The sequence below is a fragment of the Pelecanus crispus genome, chromosome 7, assembly GCF_030463565.1.
Source record: "Pelecanus crispus isolate bPelCri1 chromosome 7, bPelCri1.pri, whole genome shotgun sequence".
NCBI classification, from domain to species: Eukaryota; Metazoa; Chordata; class Aves; order Pelecaniformes; family Pelecanidae; genus Pelecanus; species Pelecanus crispus.
Genome location: NC_134649.1, coordinates 26,547,755 through 26,571,741, shown reverse-complemented (window position 1 = coordinate 26,571,741; position 23,987 = coordinate 26,547,755). Strand labels below are relative to the sequence as shown.

Below are 23,987 nucleotides of genomic sequence, written 5' to 3'. Positions count from 1 at the left end.
AATGCATAACTTGAGAGGTATCATGGCTCATGAACACAATGAGAGCCTTTCTTCCTGTTTTTTTTAAATAGGAAGCACTATCTGGAAAACACAAAGCTTTATTTTTACAGGTATGTTCAAAACCCAGTGACTCATGCAGTTACAAACCTGACCTAACTTCAGGATACAACAGACCTTAAAAAAACCCAAAAGCTGTAATTCAAAAGTAAGATGAGGACTTAAAAAAAAAGATATTTCCAAATTAAAGTGTTTTTTTTTTTTAATGCTCCTCTCTCTGAAGTCTCCACTTTGTGCTAGTATGTTGCAGGTGTTGGTTGAAACCTGAAAATTTTGACAATAAGGCTCCTGACTTTTGGAAAAAAAAAAAAAAGACAAGCAATAGCTCAAGCTCTAAGCAGGAAGAGTTTCTTCTTCTGGAAGCCCCCTACATAAGAACTTCCGAGATCAGCTACGAGACACACCAGATAATCTTGTTCATAAATTCAGCAACCTTCATCTTAAAACAACTGGAATTCTTGTCATGCCACTCCTAAAGCAAAGCTATGCTAAAACCTTATTCTACTCTTTGTTTAATTTACTGAAGACCAGTTGAGATACATTGCTTCCTGAGAATTTAATCCTTTAGCCTTCATAGCTCTTTTACTTCTACTGAGTTTTCCCTCCCTTTGCCTTTCTACAGAGCTATTAAATCCCCTCTTGGTTTGCCAGGCTGAGCTAAAGACTAGCCTTACTTTATAAGCAAGGTTTTCCATTCACTTAAGTCACTCTGGTGGCCCTACATGACATAGCCTTCCTTCTTGAAGACAGTGACCACAACTGTAAGGGTAGTGTCTGCACCCAGACAAGTCATTGCTTCTCTTAGGTGCCCGATTCCTCTGTATGCAAAATGGGGACAATTTTTGCTTGCTGGGCTATTATTTGAAGTTGTACCATAACCCTTGCACCATCTCAAAGCAGATTAACACTCTCAATGAAATAAATACAAATACAATCTTCTGACTGTTCAATTTAAAGATGACTGTTCAGTTTAGGTTGGCTCCTTAACAAACTAAACCAAACTTACATAAACCATATGTTGATTGGAATAACAGTGTTCACAGGACTCACCAAATTGATAAAAATGCAAACCTTGTAATCCTGAATATGTGATCAATGCTATAGCATAGAATAAGGGAATTGCGGCAAGTGAATCTGGAAGTCACCTGGAAATATCACTAGTCTACTCCCTTGCTCCAAGACAGAAGCAATGATTTTTAAATTATTCCTGACAGACCTGTACACCAGCTCCAGTGAGCCTCCCTAGGGAGTATCTGTCAATGCTTAACAGCTCTTAGTTGGAAAGTTCTCCCTTTTGTCCAACCTACATCTTCCTGGTTTCAATTTAAGTCCATTAATTAACTCTACGTAGTGGGCATGAAGAATCAAATCCTCCTTTAAGTAGGCTTTGGAGGTTTTTTTCAGATACTATTCTTCAAATACCTTTATCTCAGTCACTTCCTCCCCACACTGGAGAAACTATCTCTCGCTACCAGCCACATACTCTAGATCTCTGCTTGCTATTGTACCACATGCTGCATTCTGACTGACTAGTCCATGTTTCAAGTGAGATGCATGAAGTGGTTTATGCCAGATAGCATGCTGTTAGCTATCCAAGGGAATTGTCCAACATTTTGTATATGAAGATTGGGGAACATCAGCTGAAAGCAGAGGTCATGGTTCACAACCCCTCTGCTGATACATATACCTGCTTTTGGGAAGAGCAGAGACTCAGTAGGTGTTTCACAGATTCTTAATTAATGTTAAATCTGAAAAACAGATAGCATTTCAATGCTCAGCAGCCAGTTGAGGTTAATATGACTGTTCAAACTTCGAGCTGTTGATTTGGTTTACCTGTGGGATCTGGAACACAATACTGCTCTAATCCATTTTCTGGAAAACCCTTCAGGTATCTTGGTGTACTCACTCTGCCTTAGAACCACAGGACAAGGCATCCCAGGTCAGACAAAAAATCCAGAAAAGCCTATTGGCACTGCAGTACTTGGGACATTAATCTTTAAACAGAAATAGTTTTTCAGGAATGTTTGAAGAGGCTGATACATCCCAGTAAGACGCCCTCCCAAACCAACACCTCAGAGAGGATTGTGCTGATCATTCTCATCAGGGCATCCTCCTTTCCCAGCAACCATGTTCACAACTGTATTGGGTTTCCATGGCAAGGTTTTGGTAGTGGGGGAGCTACAGGGTGGCTTCTGTGAGAAGCTGCTAGAACCTTCCCCTATGTCCCATAGAGCCAATGCCAGCCAGCTCCAAGACAGACCCACCACTGCCCAAGGCCGAGCCAATCAGTGACAGTGGTAGTGCCTCTGTGATAACGTACTTAAGAAGGGGAAAAAAACCGACCGGAACACAAACTGCAGCTGGAGTGAGGAGTGAGAATATGTGAGAGGAACAACTCTGCAGACACCAAGGTCAGTGAAGAAGGAGGGGGAGGAGGTGCTCCAGGCACCGGAGCAGAGATTCCCCTGCAGTCCATGGTGAAGACCATGGTGAGGCAGGCTGTGCCCCTGCAGCCCATGGAGGTTAACAGTGGAGCACATATCCACCTGCAGCCCATGGAGGACCCCACACTGGAGCAGGTGGATGTGCCCAAAGGAGGCTGTAACCCCATGGGAAGCCTATGCTGGAGCAGGCTCCTGGCAGGACCTGTGGACCCATGGAGGGAGAGGAGCCCACCCTGGAGCAGGTTTGCTGGCAGGACTTGTGACCCTGTGGGGGACTCACACTGGAGGGAACAGTCTGTTCCTGAAGGACTGCACCCCATGGAAGGGACCCATGCTGGAGCAGTTCGTGAAGAACTGTAGCCCGTGGGAAGGACTCTCAGTGGAGAAGTTCGTGGAGGACTGTCTCTCATGGGTGGGACCTCATGCTGGAGCAGGGGAAAAGTGTGAGGAGTCCTCCCCTGAGGAGGAAGGAGCAGCAGAGACAACGTGTAATGAACTGACCACAACCCCCATTCCCTGTCCCCCTGTGCTACTCCAGGGGAGGATGTAGAGAAAACGGGGAGTGAAGTTGACCCCGGGAAGAAGGGAGGGGTGGAGGGAAGGTGTTTTAAGATTTGGTTTTATTTTTCATTACCCTACACATGTTCTCACTCCTCTCTCCTACTCAGTTTTGATTGGCAGTAAATTAAACTGATTTTCCCCAAGTCGAGTCTGTTTTGCCCGTGACTTATCTCCCTGTCCTTATCTCAACCCATGAGCTTTTTCATTATATTTTCTCTTCCCTGTCTGGTTGAGAAGGGGAGTGATAGAGCAGCTTTGGTGGGCACCTGGCATCCAGCCAGGGTCAAACCACTACAACAACCATACCATCTGGGCAAGCTCACTCATTTGCACCTTCCCCCCAGCACCGTTGCTTTGTATGTAAGTGTGTGCTTTCACTTCCCACCACAGCAAGACAGGTGACAAGTCAGACAGAAAAGGTGCTGCTCAGAAAGACAGCTGAAGAGCAGCACAGATCCTGTGTCACACCAGAAAGGCAGAGAAGAAGGCTCAGAGCCTGTCCATGATTCAGTGCAACTGTAACGCATAGGCAAGGAGAAAGAGTAATTCAGGCAAAATGTTACCCAGAGGGAAGAAATGCTCCAAGTCCCAGCTCACATTAAAGAATCAAGCCAGCTTCAGCTCAGGTGAAGGAGCAAGGACAGAGATTCAGACAATCCTATGAGAGAGGGAATAGGAAGCCATCCCCCACTCTGACAGCACATTGCCTACAGTTCCCAATCCCTGGTATCTAAACCCCTCATTCCTCTCCTCCCTCCATGCCCTGCTGAGTCCGAGTCACCCCTCTTGCAAGCATCCATTCATACAGTTTATCTTTCATTGGAAAACACTTGGAGGGCCTTCTCAATTTTCTGCTGCACTAATGTTACATTATTCCCTCCTTAACTACTGGGAAAAAAATGAAACCAAAAACAAGATCAGTGCAATGTGATTTCCAACAGTGGCCAAATTCAACCTGACACCAGCTGGGTGTGTATCAGGTTCAAAGCTAATATATAGCCCATAACAATAACCTACCCACAGGTGAACCAGCAGGGCAGAAAGCCCTTGGTGTGCCTGATGCAGACAGAGGCAGCGCCACTTGCATGGCTCACTCATCTAAAGACCTTTATTAACTCTTTCCCTAATTGCATTTTCCCTCTGCTGTGCCTAAAGAGTAGTGAATATTATGCAAACATTTGGGGATCAAACAAACGAAGTCTGGAATAATCAAATTCCCCATGCTTTGTGTGTTGGTGTTAAATGTTGAGCCTGCCTTTCCTAACCATTCACATTTTAGGTGTCCTACAATTCACTAGCAGCCAACAGTACTTGCTGTCCTTTATAACCACGTTACAGAACTGTGCCTCTGAACATGGACAAATCTCTCCAATATCAGCTTTAACCACATTTTCCCATGTACGTTCACAGCAATTTTGAGAGGAAGGAACATTAGGAACTCACTCTTATGAGTCATCATCTTGCCTTAATACCACATGCAACTGTGCTTTCAAAGCCTGCCCACCAAGAGAAACAGCCTCTGCAGAAACAACCCATGGAGGGGGAAGAAAAAGTCCTAACGGCAGTCTAACCTGAAGCTGTATTTTCACAGAGGTTCTGTTAGACTTCCCTGTTTCCAAACAGCTCAAGTTATTCACCTGTTTACCTGTGCCAGCAGAACACCAAAGGAGAGCAGTGCCTGCAGGGCTACCAGGAGCCTCATGGCCACCACCAACAACCAAGAACCCAGCCCAGTAGCTCCAACCACCACCCACTGATCCCGTCACAGCTTGTTTCCCATCCCTGAAATACCCACATGGGCATTGCTAAACCAGCAGATTTCATAGCAGGTAATTCAACTAATTCTTACTTTCTTGCACTGCTCCATGCTTTCCAGACTCCCTCTCCCAGTGCCTGCTGCCCTACGGATAGATGTTGGTCCAACAGAGATGACACCATGCTCCCTGACCAACCTGCCCTGCACACTGCAGAAATGGAGGAGATAGAGGCCATTCAGGGAGACAAATTCGCAGCCTCTGCTGTCAAAGCTCCATTTCTGATGACAAAAAAAGATACCTGAACAAATTTCTCTGAAGTTGATCTCCATCTGCAACAGCTGAGAAATATTGTTCTTTTATCATAGAAGAATCTACTTCATTTTTTTCATATTTTTAACTTCATATGGAAGATTTTTCATTAACTGTAAAGTATTATATGGCACAGCCAAGTATTATTATGTCTTCCTTTCTTTATAATAAAAGTTTGATTTGAGACATAATAATTTAAACAAATTATTATGTAAAGTGAGGAAATCCTTTCCTCACTCAATTAAATTTGCAGGCTCTTGGGAAAGAAATTCAAGAATGTTTCAACCCAAAAAACACGTGAAAAACAGATGCAGAAAATACATGCGAGCTTTAAAAAAAAAAGAAAAAAAGCTGTGCACTTAAATCTGGAACAAAAAACAGCTCTCAATTCAAGTAACTCAGAGCTTAACAAGCTTGAAATACGACTTGGAAAAAGTTACAGGAATAGCTCTTTCAGAATTCAGGTAATATCACGTAAACATTTTCTGTGACATTAGTTAAATTGGAATACCCATCTAGAAGAATAACTAGCTGGAAATAAACTGATGAAGCACAGGTAGTTATCCTGGGTAAGCCAGGACAGCCTCTCATTACTTACTAGAAACCTAAAGGAAAAAAAAAAAAGCCACATTTAAAGGAAGCCACCACAGGCCCGTACATATTAGTTTAGAGGATGTTCAGTTAGACTTGAGAAGAGGATGTCACTAATAATTTTCTTATTACGGCTTTTATATGTTGGCTGCTGTTTCAAGGAAAGATGGATTAAATACCACGTCCATTTGGTTGGTCTTCAAATTAAAAGCTCTGTGATGACCTTTCATTCCCAATAGGGTGTTTTGGTTTCAGTTGGTTTTTTGGGTTTTTTTTTTAAGTCTATTAACAACATTTGGTCCTCCAGAACATTACCCTGAATAAAAACGGTTTCAAATGTAAGAGACAAAAATAGGATAGGAAATAAATACGTGAACAGAGGTTTGGCCTACAAATTCAATTCACAAACTTCCCAGATTTCCACCCTGCAGACGACCAAGGGGAGCCCTTGGTCCCGCTGTGACAGACCTGGAGCCCCGCTCTGGTCCAGAGCCCAGCTGTGCGGGCACGCTCCTGGCACGGCCATTGCTGCTGGGACAGCTTTCAGCACCAGCAGGTAAGACTGTAAGTAGACAAAAAGAAACAAAGTCTACATGCGATTAAGATATTTCACATGGAGGTAAGATCTTGCAACTTATTAAGATTTTGCAACTTACTAAACACACACAATGAAACCTCGCAGGCTCAGCCTTTATAGGATTTAATATTTCTGACTTTCAACTAAGGAGGCTGCCATGGGAAAAGATTAGCCGTAATCTGCAACTTCTGAAAGGAACCAAGAAATATATGCGTAGGAAATAAAACGCCCTTACTTACTGACCTTAAAAGAAAAAAAACCCCAACCCTAGGGTAGTTTTCTTAATTGTGTTTAAATTCACATAGCCTTTTCTAGAGCTGGAGAAATTTAAGTGAAAGAATCTGGGAGTTTTCTCCCCCAAAACTGAGTCAAGGCTGGCTAAAGAAATTTTTCTCATCACACCTCTTTCTCCCAAGACATTTCCATGGGAAAAACCCCATTGATTCCCACTCTAATAATATACATGTAAAATGTATGTTGTTAAAAGAGCATTTCAGGAGCTAGCTCCCAGCATGCATTACAGGCTGCCAGCTACTGAGACACAACATGCATTTCCTACTCAAGAAAGCAGCACATCACAGCACATGCCAGATCAACTCTTCCCACTCTTTCCCCCACCTATGACATTAAATGCAGAAAATTTCTCCTTACACCTTCCTGTTCTTTCAATTAACCTGATTATAGAAATAATCTGCAGCATTTCTCTGCCACAGTGCAAAGAAACAGAGCAGTGGGCAGCCTCCACGGGAATTAATTACTATCAGCACACTATGCTGAGCCTTTTATTTTGACAAAAGCTTGGTTTTCATGAAGCTCTAGAGGAGAAAGCTTTCCAAGACTGCTCATTTTATATTAGCACTCTTGAAACAAATATAATTTACTGCAAATATCATTCTTTTTCTAAAAGATGTCTATAAGACTAAAAATGTACAAGTTGGAGCTCCAAGAGGTTCCAAGTAGCTGCAGTTAAATTCTAGGTATCTCAGAATAGGGTGCTCGGAAGTATTCAGCAAAGGACTTCTTGCAGGAGGAGGCTGGATTAGTCTTGCAGCAGATTCAGCCAATTTCCAAACAACTCAATGGTTTGAATATCATAAAGAAATAATAATAAAACATCAAAATCTAGATATGGATTATCATCCCATACAAAAACACCAGAGCATTTTTAAGATAGAAGAAAAACTACTTATGAGTCACAAAGTGTTTTACTTAAAATGTTTTAAAGATTTGTTTTCAGAAGTGTTCAAAATTAGAAATTCTAAGAACAATTTATTGACTGCAAGGAAACAAAGATTTTAGCACAGCCTTCCTTGGAGCTGCAATTTCATTTTAAAGATCAAGTTTCTCAACTTCCTACCATCTTCGACTGATAGCACCATCTTATACACGGTATTCAAGAGAAAGTTGATACATCAGTTGCAGTGTAAAGAAACGGTTAAAAAATTTGTAAAAGCAAACCACTCCAGGTACTTTTTAAAGAATGCACTTGAGAATTCACAAACTAAAGGAGATTTTTTTTTTTTAAATCAATCAGTCATGCTTTGCCTACCAGAAGCACATTATATATTCTGCACTCCTACAATTAAGAGTGCCACATACTGCAATTAATTTTAAAAACACATAGACTTTAAAGGGTCTTTTAACAAAGAATAATACCCATTGTGATGATCTTATTTAATAGTTGTTAAATTTAGGAGGACATTGACAATTTTAGATTCTTGTATTTATCTCACTTGTACAAACATTTTATCCTTATTATGATTACTATTGCACATTTGTGTGTTTTTGTCAAGTCACACTCACATCCATCTTATGGGCATGCAATAAGACCAAGCAAACAAACAGTAAACACTTGTCATGAATATGAAAGTAAACAGCAGTTTAACAGGTGAGAGCAAAGTAATCTAAATCAGATCACAACACAGCCATTACTTAATGAATTCCCCACTCCACTTGCAGTATTGTTACCAGATATACCACATCAGCTATTTAACAAGGCTTAACACTACAAAATGAACCCAGACAGCAGGTATAACGTTCCTTAAAACGGTTTCTTAAAGAAAGGTAGAATTACTAGATTTTTCCCTGAAAAGCAAGGAAAGCATTTGAGCATATATTTTCACCTTGACCTCCAGGGTTAAAGAGAAGTCAATCAACTGAACCACTGACTCTCTAGCTATGTCAGAAAAATATATATATTTACAAATATGCTGATTTTGCATTGTGTTTTCCTTTGTGGAGATTACAGCTCTAGTACAGGCTTACAATCTGCCCCTGCTGTATACTGTAAATAGTTATACAGTTGCTTTCGTTATTTCTCTTCAATTAAAAAAAATTGTTTGTTCACTTTAATCTTGCTAGAGAAATAGCACTCTCAAGACCTGCTATCATCACACCACTATCAGTGCAAGGAATTATTTTAAAACCAGGTAAATTTGCATGCCAATTTTGGGCAGACCTAAGAATAAAAGCTGCTGCTCTGGGAATGTTATTGCATTTCAAAATATACAGCAAGTTTGAAACACAGACTTATTGTAACAAATGCTTATTGAAACAAATGCATAAACACTGGCTCAGGGATTTTAAAACTTTGGTACATGAGAACCTTAAAAATAGTATGCAGCTTTAAAAAAAAAAACTGAGCTCATTAAAACAGGTGAACAGGCTTTCATGACCAATTATTCATCTGACTGTCTTAGACCTCTAGGAGTAATTAAAATTTCAGCACGTTTAAGATCCTCTAGTTAAACCAGTCCTTCCATTTTTCCATTCACACAATTAAACACTCTGCTTTGTCACAGATTATCGTTCATTCTGACCCTTAAATATGTATGCTCTGAGAAAGATACATGCAAAACTGTGCTAAATTGATGGAAAAACTGAATACACACTGTTCAGAATTGATGCAAAAATGATAAACAAGGAGTGGTTTTTACTTAATTCATCCAGGCTGGAAAATTACTTTAAAACAGACTTGAAGCACTCCACTGCATCCTCCATATAGATTGCATAGTCACCCATGCATTATTATACAAATATGTTCTTTGTAGCACTATAAATAATGCAGCATGCTCTCTGCTTTGCCAGGCTGTCAGTGGGATGCAGAAGAGTGCTGCCCCTCTAGAGCACTGCTCCAGCAGCAGCGGGACCCAGCAGGACCCGGTGTTTCCCCAAAACACCCCTGGTCCAGCTACCACCCTCCATCTCCATGGGACTACTCCAGAGGAGCAGAGCAGCATCTTTGCAGGCTGCATGCTGTCAGTGCAGGCTGCAGCTTTCATTACAGCACTGGTCCCCAATTACTAGGAGTTTGGCACCTTCACAGACTTAATAAACTTATGAAGAGCAAGACAAGACTAAGAAAACTCATCCCTTCTAGTTATTTATAGTGGTTGTCAAAAAAAAAATTCAAAGGTTGTTTTTCAGCCTTTGTTTCTTCAGGAAATAAGACTACGCTGATGCTCTGTGTGTGTGCGTACGTCTCCTCTGTTGTCCACAATACATTTAGTGAGTAAATCAGGGTTGCAACTCAAGGAAACAAAGCAACTTTCAGTTTTCAGGAAAATTGATATAGAAGGGAAAGAAATTCTCCAGTTGCCCCCACTGAAGGAAAAACTGCAGAAAAAGCATAACCCAGTAGCTGTAAAATCCACAGAAAAGCACATTCAGAAATAACCAAACTGTGAGAAGCACTTTCATGGGGAGTTCACATCCTACTAGGTACCAGGGACTCCAACTACAAGATGATTTCATTAGTTACCCTGCTGACAAAAATCCATTTTGAAATATATGTTGTATTTTTTTTAAGGTACAAATGTCACAGTTCATAAGAAATTACAGAGTTCTCTCTTTTGGCACAAAAAAATTAGCTTAGTGGAAATGGTTTAATGGCTTTTTTCCTTTCTTTAACAGAATTGATAAATTACAGTTTCAGCTCTAAAAATCAGAGGTAATGCAACTAGGATCACAGATAAAGCATGAATAAAATACACAATATATAGATTTTATCAAAGCTTTTTTTAAAAAAAAACATTTACAGCATGTGTACTGTTAAATCATTAATTGCAACATCAGAATTAGGGTAGCTAAGCATCAACAAGGCAGTTAAAAAGACTACAAGTATCAGTCATTGCTAAGAATCAGAAACTAACAATTATTGCACAAGAGGTTGTAAAACACCTTTTCACCTCATCTCACTAGATGCTACCTCATCTTCCCTTATTTCTCTGTAAATTCAGATTTTCATGTCAGCTTCATCAGGGTTTTCAAAAAGATCAGAAGCGACCACAGCTGTCATTGACTGACAGTCTCATTGCTGTACAAAGCAGCTGCCCAAGAAAACACCTTGCACAACTGGAAGACACTATCTTATGAGATTAATCAAAGATGATAATTTCATGCAATTGTGAAGATGACCTCTAAAGAAAAGAAGATGACACAAAAAAGAACAAGTGTATTTGTGTACACCCTGTGGCAGCGCAGAAGGTGTTAAAGAGCAGGACCCTGTTCTTGTAACTTTTGGGGTGGTGGTAGAGGACAGGGAAGAGGAGGAATGAGAAGGAAAACACTGAACTGTTTTTTAAAAGCCTACTGGAAAATTTTTATGAAGTAACATCCACTTTTAGCAAAGGCTCCCTAAAAATATGCAAAGGGATGCGGGAACAGGTTTATGACCCACCTTGTGTAATCCTTCCCTAATCTGTAACAAAACCAGACCAGCACCAGTCACACCACCTCCAAGGTGGACTGCACTCCCCAGCAACACTTGTTAATGTTCAGCAACATCACAAAGAAACAAAGTATGGATAAGATACTAGTGTGGCAAAAGTCAATAAACATCCACAGTCCCATTTATTTGCAAGAGTTGCTTTTTGAATACACAGGCTCCATCACCTCAAGTGTCTCATTTCACACACAAGAATTTGCAGCCCAAACCTAAAGTAATTTAGAGGAAAAGTTTTCTTTGAAGTCCACATGTGAGTGAGCACTAGCCTGTTCTCCCCCCTCCTCAAACCACCTGAGAGATAACTCTAAAGTATGTGTATACTTTTAGATAAAAGAAGCTTTGTATTTAATGCTTTGGTGTTACTTAGAGGTTACTGTTTCTAATAGTTTTGTAGCTTCAGTGGTTAAAAACCTGTAATGCTGGCTTCATCTAAGTAAACAGATACACATCTTGGATCACATACATTTTAAGTGTTAAATATTTCTCATGGTATGGGATGTCAGAATTATGGGAATTACTGAGAAGCTGCTTTTCTCCTCTCATACAACAAGCCTTCCATATCAGCAGCCCAGGTGTCAATGTAGTATATTTTGTGGTAGGGGTATGGGCTTTGGCAGGGTGCTCAAGAGTGGGGGGTGGAGAGAGAACAGGAATTCAAGTAGTCAAGCCACAAAAAAACCCCCCCACTTCTCACAAAATATCTATCATTTATTTCAGAGAGTTAAAAAGAGGTTTCACTTCATTTCCCCCTCCCAACCACAGGTATTTGCTACAAGTCCTTTCTTCTATACTTTGAAAAGAAGGCTTAATCCTCTTCCACATACAAGGATTCAGAAAGTTGTCTATAGCCTAGAGGAAACCACAGGGTGCCTTCGTAGGAGTATCTTGTATCCCATAGGAATCTATCCACTTGGCTTAATTTAACATGAGACTATAAAAATAAAGCATAAAATTGACCTGGGTCCAAATGCACTCTTCTGAAAGCACTTGTGGCTCTGACACCCAGTCCTCCAGCTGCCAGTGTACTGAAGGCACCATGCCTTTTCTTAAGATGAGGTACCTGCAGAAGGTAAGGTCTCTTGCATGCACCCCCATATGGCCTGAGCCTTGACTTAGGTCAGTGTTCCCCCTTGTATATAAACACAGCTGGGACCCAGAAATTAACTGTTCACTCATTTCTCAAATAGTTGAAGCCAAGAGACACTTGCAGAGCACACCTACCACACTGAAAGAGCTGGTTGACAACAGCTTTCCTCTTACATGACACCTAGAAGAGCTATTGCCCATCTCCCCTCCCATGATAGCAATACCAAAGGACTTAATGAACAGGGGAGATTCATTCCAAATCCCCATCCCCACCTGCAGTAGTCATTGGAGGTTTTACCAGAGCCTCCAAACTACTACACTCACAGCTAAGGGAAGGGTGAGGAGCACACCTCCTGTGACTTCATGCCTCCAGGACAGAGATTCTTCCATTCTCAGATAAGACATGAATCCCAAGGAGAAACATAGGAGCCTGCTGGATAAGACACCTCCAGCAGAGTGGTTAGCCACAGGTCTCACCTCCCTCCCAGGCAGTTCATGTGTATGAAGGTGGAGCAACCAGCTGTTTTGATGGAGCCTTCCCCATCAGCATGCTACTCTTTTGGGTCCTTGCTCTGAGCTAACACAGCCATGCTGCCAGTGTTGTGGGTAGTGAGCTAACAGGTTATGGGTTACACTTCCCATCTTTATAGGAAGTGGCACCAGATGTCAGTTTATCACCTGCTGCCTGACAGGTCTGAAACCAGCTTACGCAGACAGTCCTTAAGGTCTGAAATGAAGACTCCAAAGTGAGTTTCCTATTTAAAGACTAAGTAATTACTGCTACTTGACACTGATGGGGCTTAGAAGCTCTCAGCAGCCTAGAAGAATTTATAGCTCAAACTTGCTTCAGGTAACTTTAGTCCAGCTCAAGAGTCTGCCATGCATCTGAGGACCAGCAGATTATCAGCAGCAGATTTCCTCTCACTTTTTTTAGAGAGAAGTTACAGAAAAATCCCCATGTTTCCTGGAACAGTGCTAAAAGAGCTTCAAATTAACAATGCCCCTACAATACAAATAACTCCCAAATATCACATGATGTTCTTCCCCCGCACTCGCCCCTATCCCCCTGTGCTGGAAATTCCTGGAGCTCACAGGCTTGCGTTAGGCTGAACTGCCACAATGACTTTTTAAATTCATTAAGGTCAATGGAAGATGTTACACAAGTTATTACAGCTTGTGAAAAAATAAGATTAGAAGCCTGGAGGGCAGCAGGGACTGATGCTACAACTCCAGAAGCATGTACGAGAAAAACACCACACAAGGGAGAACATAACCTGAAGAGCCAGGATCACAGATGGGCTATAAGCAACCATTTAGGTCATTCTTACCAATTAATTTTCCCCTATATCCCATGGCTTAATACAAGTGGTTGTGTATTTTCTCTTCTTCTATTAATTTTTATATATGCACAAACAACATTAAGTACATGCAAAACTACCCATGTTAGTCATGACTGTACTGTTTGCTGAAGGACAAGATATTCTCATCCTCCATTAGTAATCAAAGGCAATGTAAGTCCTATTGTAATTGAGAGAAAAGCAAGTCCATTTTATTAGTGCAACACTTGCTTTATTATCTACAACAATCTTCAAAACAAACAGTGATATGAAAGAGAAGCAAAACAAGTTCAAATGAACATAACCATGGCAATTTTCCTTAATTAATCAGTAAAGCCTAGAACAAAACAAACCTATTTGGAATCCATTTTACAAGATCTAGATTTGATCAAATGTTTCAGCAGAGAGGCCTACAGGAATGAGATACATCCACTGGAAATTTTGTGATTTCCCCCACCACCACCATTGTTCTATTTTAATAGACAAAATTGATTCTGCTCAGTCAACCACCACAGCTGTATTAGCTCCAGAAAGTACAATGGGTCACCCAAAATGTTGCTCTAACTGAAAAAAAATCCAGATAGCATCAGGAAAAGCAATGTTAAAAATCTACTTATTTTACAAAAATCTGGAATAAATACCATAATTTTAATCCTTCAAGTACATGCCAGCAAGAGAAAGGAACATCCATTTCAGAAGCAGACATAGGCAATGCCTGTTTTTATCTGCTTTTGTAAAATACTCAGTTCTCCATATATGAAGTGACCAACTGTCATTTGTTCTTTTTAATAAACCTTATTTTATAGAATATAAACAATTATTATTTAGCTAAAGAAAAAACCTTCTTCCATCTGTTCAGTCTTGCTGGGTTTTAGACAGTTTTAACCACTTGAAACACACTGACAATGGCATTTAGACAAGCCCTGCTAATACAGGAATACATGGAACAATATAACTGTGCTCAGTACAGAACCACAGTTTATTAAGGCCCATACTTGGCTAAATAGTTAATGGAAAATGTAAGATAGTTCTCCAAAACTATAAACAAAGCTAGACAAAAAAAAGAAAGAGTCAGCCATCATCCATACAGATTCACATTCAAATTCTCTGGGTTAAGATGAAACAAAGAGTCTTTAAGTAGTTTTCAGGAGAGCTAGACTACAGCAGGACTTCTAGAATTTGAGAAAGGCAAATTGGTAGCTTTAATAAGCAACTAAAGTACAGCTTTCCCCAAAAAAAACACTGCAAAAAACCCAGGACTAGTGTGTAGCAAAAATGCCCACTTCCTTTCAGGTTTTAATTTTCTTAGAAAAAGCTAGGAATCAAAGTAGTTAAGTTTACTTACCTAACCAAAAATTACACTGAAATTCAAATTAACTTTGGTAAAGTGCTGTAGAGATTCATAATAGGATCAAATACTACTTAAAGTGTGTTTAATTTTTCTTTAAGAAATCAGGAATGAAGATCAGATTGAATTCACAAGAAATAGCCAAATAAGAAAAAAAACCACAAATGTTATTTGAGCCTACATTCTCCTATCTGTTTTCCTCAGAGCTCATGAATAAGTGTTTTGTATCCCTCTGTAGCAAACAACTGAAGAACAGATGGCATTAGGTCTTAAGTTACTTCTTCCTGGATAGTTTAAGGAACATGTATATTCCCATAATACAGCATTTCATTTTATCAATTACTCCCACTGCATATTTAACCACCATATTATACAACCATTATGTTGTATTAACACAATACAGAAAAAATATTTTCTAGTAAATCACTTCTAAAATCTGATTGTGTACACTCACACCTGATACAAATTAAAATGCATGCACACTTATATGGAAGATTCTAGAGAAGGAGGAAAGAAATCCCATCAGCTCCAGAAATTTGCTTTTTTGGAATAATGCTGTAGCCACAATGGGGTTAGGCTATGACAAGTTTAGTAGGGGTAATAAATTTTTTTTAAAAAGCTTTGTTGGAATGATAGTGAACTGAAAACCCAGGTATGTAAGACTATTCAAGCCTGAAATGGAGCATCTTCCAAAATAAAATTCAAGATGAGTACAATTATGAGTTTACTTATTTTTTCTTTCAGGGACTGAGTAGAAGGGATATCACCACATGCCATTTAACTGTACATATTTGGAGTAAGCCAAGTCACCACTAACAAACAAAATGGTCACTCTAGAAAGTTTTTGGTACACATTTATTGCCAGCTGATTTAGAACTTAGTCTAAGTTCATCAGTCCCTATGGACAACTGGCTGGCAGCTAAGATTCTTCCTAAGGCTTAGAGGTGTTCAGTGACACCCTGTGTCCACAACACAGGCAATCACAGGAGACACAGGATTTGTGACCTTCTCCTTGCACCAAATTCTCAGAGTCTTTTACATAGGAATGATCATCTGCAAGGAGAAAGTCAGAAGAACAGTGCAGAAGTTATGCAGCACCCAAGCTAATTTGTAATGGACAAAATTCCCAACAGGCAAGCTGCTTTGGATAAACATCATGCCAAAAGCAGGTGTGGACTTGATTTCTTTGGAGGACAGCAAGATTTTAATCAGGGATACAAGAAGCTACTTGTGGTTTGAAGATTAGTCCATTCTAGAGCAAGGGACCAATCTAATACACAAAACAGGCTCTATTTTGTGGTTTATGTGGAAACTGGATTTAGAATGATCTACAAGTACTCTTTGGGAAAAGAGGTATGGAGAATGAGGGTGCATGCCTTGCTTTTTATATATCAAACAGCTCACACTCCTTCAACCAGCTGAGCAAAGCCTTTTTCTTATTTGCTCTGCAGAACTGAAATGGAGGCAAAGAGGAGCTAAGACTCCTCTAGAAATATAAAGAAAAAAATCACACTGTCTACAGCAGAGATTCAGAAGTATCTATCATCATGCAGTTTTAACAACTGGTCCAGACACCACTGCAGAAGAGTCTGCAGCCATTCATTGTTTAAAATGTTGCAGAGAATATAATTGTAAAACTCTGTCCTGGCAGAAAGGCAGGTTTCTCATCTCAGAGCAGGCAGAAGGGCAGTAGGAAAGTAGCAAGTTGGCTCCTCCATTTCACAGCTACATAGGAAGCAAGATACTAGATGAAGGCTGTTTCTAGCTGACTTCTCAACTCCATTAAAAAAACACAGCTACACACAACTTTCCCCTTCCTTGCCAAGCTAGGTTTCAGGCACACTGAAATCAGCATTGGGATAGCACCTGTGTTTTCTAATAGGCCAATATCACTTCAGGAAAATAATGCATTTCCAGATGTTACTTCAATTTCACATGTACAGACTTAACCAAGAGGAAAACCTGTTCTGCTTCTGCATGACTATTTCAGATATTCTCCAAACATTATTTGCATAAACCCCTCCTATTTCAGAGCAATGAAGAGGTCTCTTCCAACAGGAGTGCTAAGTGTCATCATCTCCCATGACATGCCTTTGACTGCCCTTTTCTTATGCCTACAGGTTGTCCAGGTATTATGCATCAGCACTTAACTTATATTTATGTTTTCTGGCCAGTCAGACCTACCACAGAACCTACTGAGCATGCAGGTAAGTATCCTGCTGCTGGCAGTCAACATCTATGTCATGGCAAATCTAAAAACTGAACTGCCCCTGATCAGACAATTGTAGCAAGCTCTTCTCAGAGTGCAAACCCAAGTCTACCACTCCAGCTGGGCTCCTGAAGCATGGGAGATTTATTACTACCTCCCACCTCAACAATCCCTTCATACCTGATTGTCCTGATAACTCCAGTAACCAACAGCTGAATTGCTATTGCCACCCTTCTTACAGCACATAATTAGCAGTGCCACTGAGCTTTCTTTACACCCTAACCACAAAACAAGGCAATCAGACCATAAATGTAAGCATGTTCTACACAAGGCAGACTGAATCTCAAGTGCAAACATTTAAGACAACAGCTTGCAACATCAACTTTTTTCCCCTGTCAGCTGTGGACAAGAGATGACCAAAGGGATCAGAAATATCCTTTACACCAAGTTCTGGTTTTATTTTAAGTCATTTTCTCTTCCTACAACTGGACCCCACACATTTAGCATGAAGAATTTAACCAGGATTAAAAGAGCATACAACCAACCTTTAGACAAAATGTACTCAAAAGCAAAATAAAGGAGTCTTACTCAGTTCAAAGGCAGAATATGAAGTCTGACCCAGCTCAATTTCATTTACTGAATTTGAGAAGCAGCCTATTAATAGTTTACTACCATATTCCTATCCTGCTTCTCCACATCAGGGCAACAGCTATACTAACGAACACCAGTGATACAGGCACATGTTTTCATATTGACACTGTAAAGCAGAGCTAAATCAATTGTTTAAATTTAAACAGAAGTCACTATGTCAAGAATTAACTCTGAGACTAATTTTTGTCTGTTTAGAGTTAATATGAGCACACAGCAATATCAGATTCAAGCTTTCAGATACAGTCCCCATCCTTTCTTCTCCCAAACAGATTTTCTAAATTGTTCTGTTCATTTACACTACAAAGTTTACCTGGCCAATAAATTAACAGCATAGATAGTAACAAGCTACTATTTCAACAGATGAATGCTGTCAGCCAACAAGGACACTACAAAAGCCAAACTACCATACCAGTGAAAATCCTGAAGATATTACCTTTTTCAGAAAGAAATCCCCTGGATTCTTGACACAGGAACATAGGACACCCTCCTCCTTCCACATAATTTAATTCTACATAATTTAATTTTGCCAGAAGTTACTTGCCAGCTAGAGCAAAGTGAACTCGCTTTAACATTGTCCATTTTACAGGCTCCTACTTTTAACCATGCAAACATACCTGCTTACACAAAAACACCTGAGCCATGGACCTTTGGTACGGCTTTAAACAACTATCACAGATCTTCTAAGCAACATAAGATGGAAAATACTCTTTAAAAATTTAAGAAAAGTTATATAGGCATCATAGCCTTCTCTCATACATAAGGTAACACACTTAAGAAATAAACTGCGTGCTTTTCCTCCCTTCTTCTACTCAAACTAGAAATTTTGCTTCAAGGAAAGATTATCAGCCTTAGAAACAAAGATTAGCAAGTTCACATAGGTCTAGCATCAATGTTTTTAAATGTTTTTTTATTCACCTTGCTTTAAAACAAAGCCTAATCTCATCTTGTACTTCTAGAATATTCATGCTATACTAAAATCAGCCAGCTACCAGCCAATCTGGATAAGCTGCTCATTTAAGGAATAAAAAACAAGATCAAGAAAATACGTTATCTGTTCCCATATTGATACTTCATATAAATCAAACAAAAGAAATATTCAGAAATGCATCCACACTTAGAACTTAGTTTGCAGTTGAGATCTGTGCGCCCAAAAAATTTGAAACTCCTGAATATGTGTGACTTAAGGTATACAATCTACTTTCATGCTTTTTCTTTGGTTCAGGCAGTTTGAAAGACTGGCTATGACATAAAAAGGGAAAGTGCTATAAAACTGTGAAGTAAAACACTTATCTTGTAAAGATAATTAAGTTTTTCCCCTACAGAACTATACTACCAGAAGATGGGCAGAAAAGCTGCAGGTGCAGGGAGGAAGAAGTTACCACCTTAGAGCAGCATGTCTATTTGTGGTTGTTTTACCACTACAGACCCTTTGGTTTGGTGGCCATTTGGAAAATGCTGTCAAAGCTATTCAATACCCTTGATTTCTAACTTCAGCTGTGTGGGTGGGGAAGGACAATTGACCTCTGCCCATCCTTCAGTCTTACATAGCTCCCCAAATGCCTCTAATATCCAATACCTGAACTGACCTCTGTCCCAGGGAACATCAAGGACTCCCACACATTCTCATGTGGAACACCTGGAGGCCAAGTGTCCTGAAGAAACCAGCATCCATCTAAGTATCAGTACACAGAGTGAAGAACAAGTCTTGGGCAATGGGTGAAAAAAGCCTGGCTTCCCTGCAGTGCTCACCAACAGGCATTTCTTGCCTCCACACCACAGGTACAGCAACAGCAGGATGAGACAGTCCATCCTTTCCACATTTTCAACAAAGAAAACCCAAATTAAATACAATCAAACAGAAGCTCAGTATTCACAGTCCAAGCAAGAACCATAAAGTACAATGAGGTCTTTGCATTTAAGGTAGTAGCACGTTTAACTTCTGCAGTTTCCCTACATGTTCCCAAAGGGAAATAGGATGGGAATTTTTAAACCATCCATCTAACTAAAAGATTATTTGGCGTGCCAGCAGTAGATTAGCAAAAGCCTATATTCCTTATTCACGACCTAACATTTACTTAGGAGTGCAACACTGAAATCCTGTTATGCTGAAGCCCCACCACACAGCAATTGTATGCTACCAATTAAAATTATAGCTGTTGAAAACCTTAGAATGCAAACCCTTCCAAACTGCAAGGGCATGCTAATCCTGCTCCAATACTTCAGTTTCAGGAAGGAACAATAAACTTATTTTCTAGCTAGAACTTGACTACAGCTTTCACATCTTCAGACAGGTCTGAAACCCCAGCTAGTTTGGTTAGCATTTGGATCCTACCCTAATCCAAGCCATGATTTTGGTTCTGAACCCTAAAGCCATCTTTTCAATGAAATAAAACCACTGAACAAGAATGGCTTGCAATGTCTTTGTACAGGCAGACAAAAAAAAAGACCCAGGCAACAGTACAACTGGGCTGAAAAAATGCTGAGCAAAGACAGAGGATTAATGCCTGCATGGAACCTCAATACTGTTAGTTTTTAACTCTCCAGCTCTAAAAGTAACGAGCACAAGTGCATCTCCAGGAGAAAGACAAAGTACAATTTGTTGCAATTTTTCCACAAAAAGGCTCTGGGATGGGTTTTGATGTGTGAGACTGCAGAGGAAGTCATTTTGTCTTCAACAGCATGGTGATGATGGCTTCCACTCAGTCTTCTGCTATGAACTGAACTTAGAATTCTGCTATATCTGAACTTAGAAATTTCTACAGAGAAAGAGACAAATGGGGCATATCTAACTGGCACAGTTTACATAAAAATTTTCAAAATGCTATGAATAAAGTGGTTACTTGACAGCACCGTCTGAATGTTTTCCCAGTAAAACTCCCTAGCTGAATTGAGAGTACTCTACAAGTCAAAAAGCCCAAGACAACACACAGCTATTCACACCTTCTCCTGATTGCTTCATTCATGCAAGCTCATCCTAGAAGCACAGGCTTTAATCCCATGGTGATTAAAGATTTTTGTTATTCAGTTAGACTTTCTCAATCCAGACCAAAGTACTGACTTTCAAAATTCACATACCATCTCACATTACCTGGCCTCTGGCATCACCTCCAAATCTGCATGCCAAACAGTGAGAACCAGCAGCCCTCGCCTACTTCTGTAGATTCACACCAATTTTTCTAAAACAGTCAAATAAAGAGTTCTTTCTACAGTTAGAGGCCTAAACCAAATTCTGTATTAAATTGAAAATATCTAGTAGTAAGATCTGATTTAAGCTGAAGCACATATAATGCAAACCAGTGGGAATTTGGGAATTATTACAGATTATGTCTTCACATGCAGTTGGTTCAAGAATTCCTGAACAAGCATAACTAGAAATAAGAAAGCCAGTCACCAAGTAAGCTTCATACTGCAATTTTCCCTTCCCAGGCTAAGTGTAAACAACCCAAACACTGGAATTTCAATACACTGTGTTCTCCAGTACATTTGGCAGTCTCTTGTAGTTAAAGCTATTCTGTTACAGAAAGTTATGTTGAAAATACATCTATTTCAGTTCCTCTGCTACAACATACTGAAAAATTTGGCAACAAGATGAATTCCTGATCTGTGCAACTGCTCTACAGTGATGGACATGGCCTGTGCTGGTCAGACTGACAGCTGCACAACATCAACCTTCTCCTATAGACAAACCTTACCTCCAACAGCATCCCAATTGTCATCCTAAATGAATTTCAGGCTACTGAAGTAAAAGCCTTACATGCTCAGGTTTTAGTTTCAAGCTGAAGCCAGACAAAGACCAGGCCTGCTCACAATGCCCTCCTCCCAGCAGTGCCAGCCTTGCTCAGTTCCCCTGTGAATTCCCTTGGCAATCCCACAGCCTCTCCTCCTTTCCCTAGGAGTCCTCCAGGACCTCCTCCAGGCTGGGGGGGAGGAGGGTTTAAACCCCTTACCACCAGCCCTTTGGGTCCTCTGCTCAGGGCCTTACCTTGCCCAACTGCTGTGGCTCTATATTTTACATTTCTGCCTAATAAAAGCCATGGGAGCACATGATTATGAAGACTGAGAAGTGTTCCCCGTACTTCTTAAGGAAGCAGTGCATGATGATTATATTCTGTAATGAAATCATTAGTGAATAAAGATGTGGCTGTACATCCATCCCTGCCTATCCCAGGAAGCCAGGAGTCATTTACAGACTGGGCCAACATTAAAAATAAACAAATAATCAGGAGCTCAAGCTTATTATATCACATTGTTTACATACTATTCAAAATACTCTCATAGGCCATAAAGCTCAGTCAATCAGTGGCAGTTTAAGGACCCTGAATTATACCCAATAGTTACATTTTCCAGTTCCCACCAAAATTGCAGAGTAACTCAGATGAAGTAATAGCTCAAGAAAAAAAAAAAATCTCTCAGGTTTTTCTCTTGGATATCATCCATTTGAATGAGACCTAACAGAAATGAGGGAAGTACAGACATTTGCTTCACAAAGAAAAATATTAAGCATATATTACTGTCACTTCTACAGAAGTGAGACTATAAAAATCACTAAGAAAAGGTTAACAGCCATGTCCCAAACCAGCAAAAGACAGTATCTGAACCTTCACTCTCTTCAGATATTACTGAATGACTTCAGTGTAGGGATCTAGAACCCAAATCAGATATTTTATTTAAAATCTTCCTTTTAAAAGGTATTTGGATAGACAGGTCTGACTTAAGTGGCCCACTAGTTCATGATGCCTAAAAAACCAGAAAGCACTCAGGTGCTTTCAGAGGTTTGATTCACAAGAAGCTGGCAACAGTCACAATTTCAGAGCAGGGGAAAGGGCAAGTAAGGGGACAGCAGATCTTCAATCTTTATAAAAGCATAATGCATTCATATTTGTAGAAAAAGGCAACTTTTCACTCCTGCAAATGCTCTCCAACTTCATGTATGTTCAGTGTCTTTTTAATGGAGACATGCTGCTCTACTCCTGCTAAATCAAGCTGCTGCTTTCTGAAGCAGATGGGTGTTCAGGGGAAGAGAAGAGCTCCGTTTAGCTCTTTTCAGCATGCTTTGCACATTCAGAGAGAGCAACTCATGACCCTTTTAAGCAATGTGACAGGTCCTATGTTAGCATCATTAATGTCAGCAGTCAGACTCCAGGGCCGAGAGGGTTAAGCCTGGGAGGAGTGTACATAAGGTGGTAGATTCAGAGCCAATGAGAATATTGCGCTATAGTTAGACACTGGATACTAAGCAGTGGTGATTATAAAGGCTGCTCAAAGCTGAGCTTCTGTAGATGACACTGGCATGTTGCCCTTAGCTCCTAGGCTTACAAAGCAGAAAAAAAACCACAGGAAGATCAGCTCAGCTTACCTGGAGTTCACACCACGCAACTTCCACCCACGTCTCCGTGTCCAGACCCTTATAGACCGTTTTGAAGGATCCCCTCCCCAGTTCAATATCAAACTTTAGGAACCTGCCATCCAGTGAGGTGGCAACTGCTTTCATATCAGCCTCCTCCTCAGGCTCCTCTTTCTTAGCCTTGCTCTGATCTTTGGAAGCGTCCGACACCTCCTTCCTCTCCACATCTTTGCCAGCCTCCTTCTGCTCTTCAGGCCCTATGACACTGCCAGGGGCTGGTGCTGCCTTCAGCTCCCGAGAAGGCTCAGCCTCCAGGCACACCTTCTCCATGGCCCCGTGTCCTGCCTTTGCCCTCTCTGCAATTATCCTCCTGGTTTTAGGGAGCAGGATAATTTTCCTCTGATGCTCTGACTCGGGAAGGTCGAAAGCAGGTTCCTCCTGGTCTGAGTCCACCACGCTCCTCCGCAGGAACCGCTGATGGACCATTTTGGGATCCCTGGAGCAGGGGGCACGGAGCGGCGGGGCAGGTGCTCCCGGCATTGCGGCCGCCCCGTTCCTCCAGTCACCGACGGGTCCATCGATATTCATGCTCGTCTCCGCAGCCGGGGGAGCGCCGGGCTCGGCAGTCGCTGGAAACCCGCCACGGCCACCGCCTCCTCCTCTGCCTCCCCGCCGAGGTGCCGATCTGGCATCGCCCCCAGTTTCCATTAGGTCTGAGGTTTCAGCGCCTGCCGCCGCCCCCGGGCTGGGGAAGTCACCGTGGTCCATACCCGCGCCGAGCCGCCCCACCGCCACCTGCGAGGAGCAAGGCAGAGCGCAGCGCCCTGACGCACCGGCGGCCGCGGCTCGGGCTCAGCCCCGGGCGCCGGACACCGCTCCCCCCATCCGCGGGCACCCCCGGCCCCGGGGCTCGCCCCAGCGCGGCGCTGCCCCGCGCAGAGCCACAGCGGAGCTTCGAAACGGGAGGGCCGCGGCGAGCCGGACTCGCCG

General features: G+C 41.2%; 1 protein-coding gene across 1 annotated transcript in view; it reads right to left on the bottom strand.

Annotated features, from left to right (window-relative positions):
• The window catches only part of WNK2 (WNK lysine deficient protein kinase 2), a 113,168-nt gene extending 89,403 nt beyond the window's left edge, over positions 1–23,765 (bottom strand). The window contains exon 1 of the mRNA XM_075713519.1: positions 23,010–23,765. Within this exon, the coding sequence (XP_075569634.1) occupies positions 23,010–23,765 (756 nt within the window). The remainder of the gene's footprint in view (positions 1–23,009) is intronic.
• Positions 23,766–23,987: the final 222 nt, after the last annotated feature.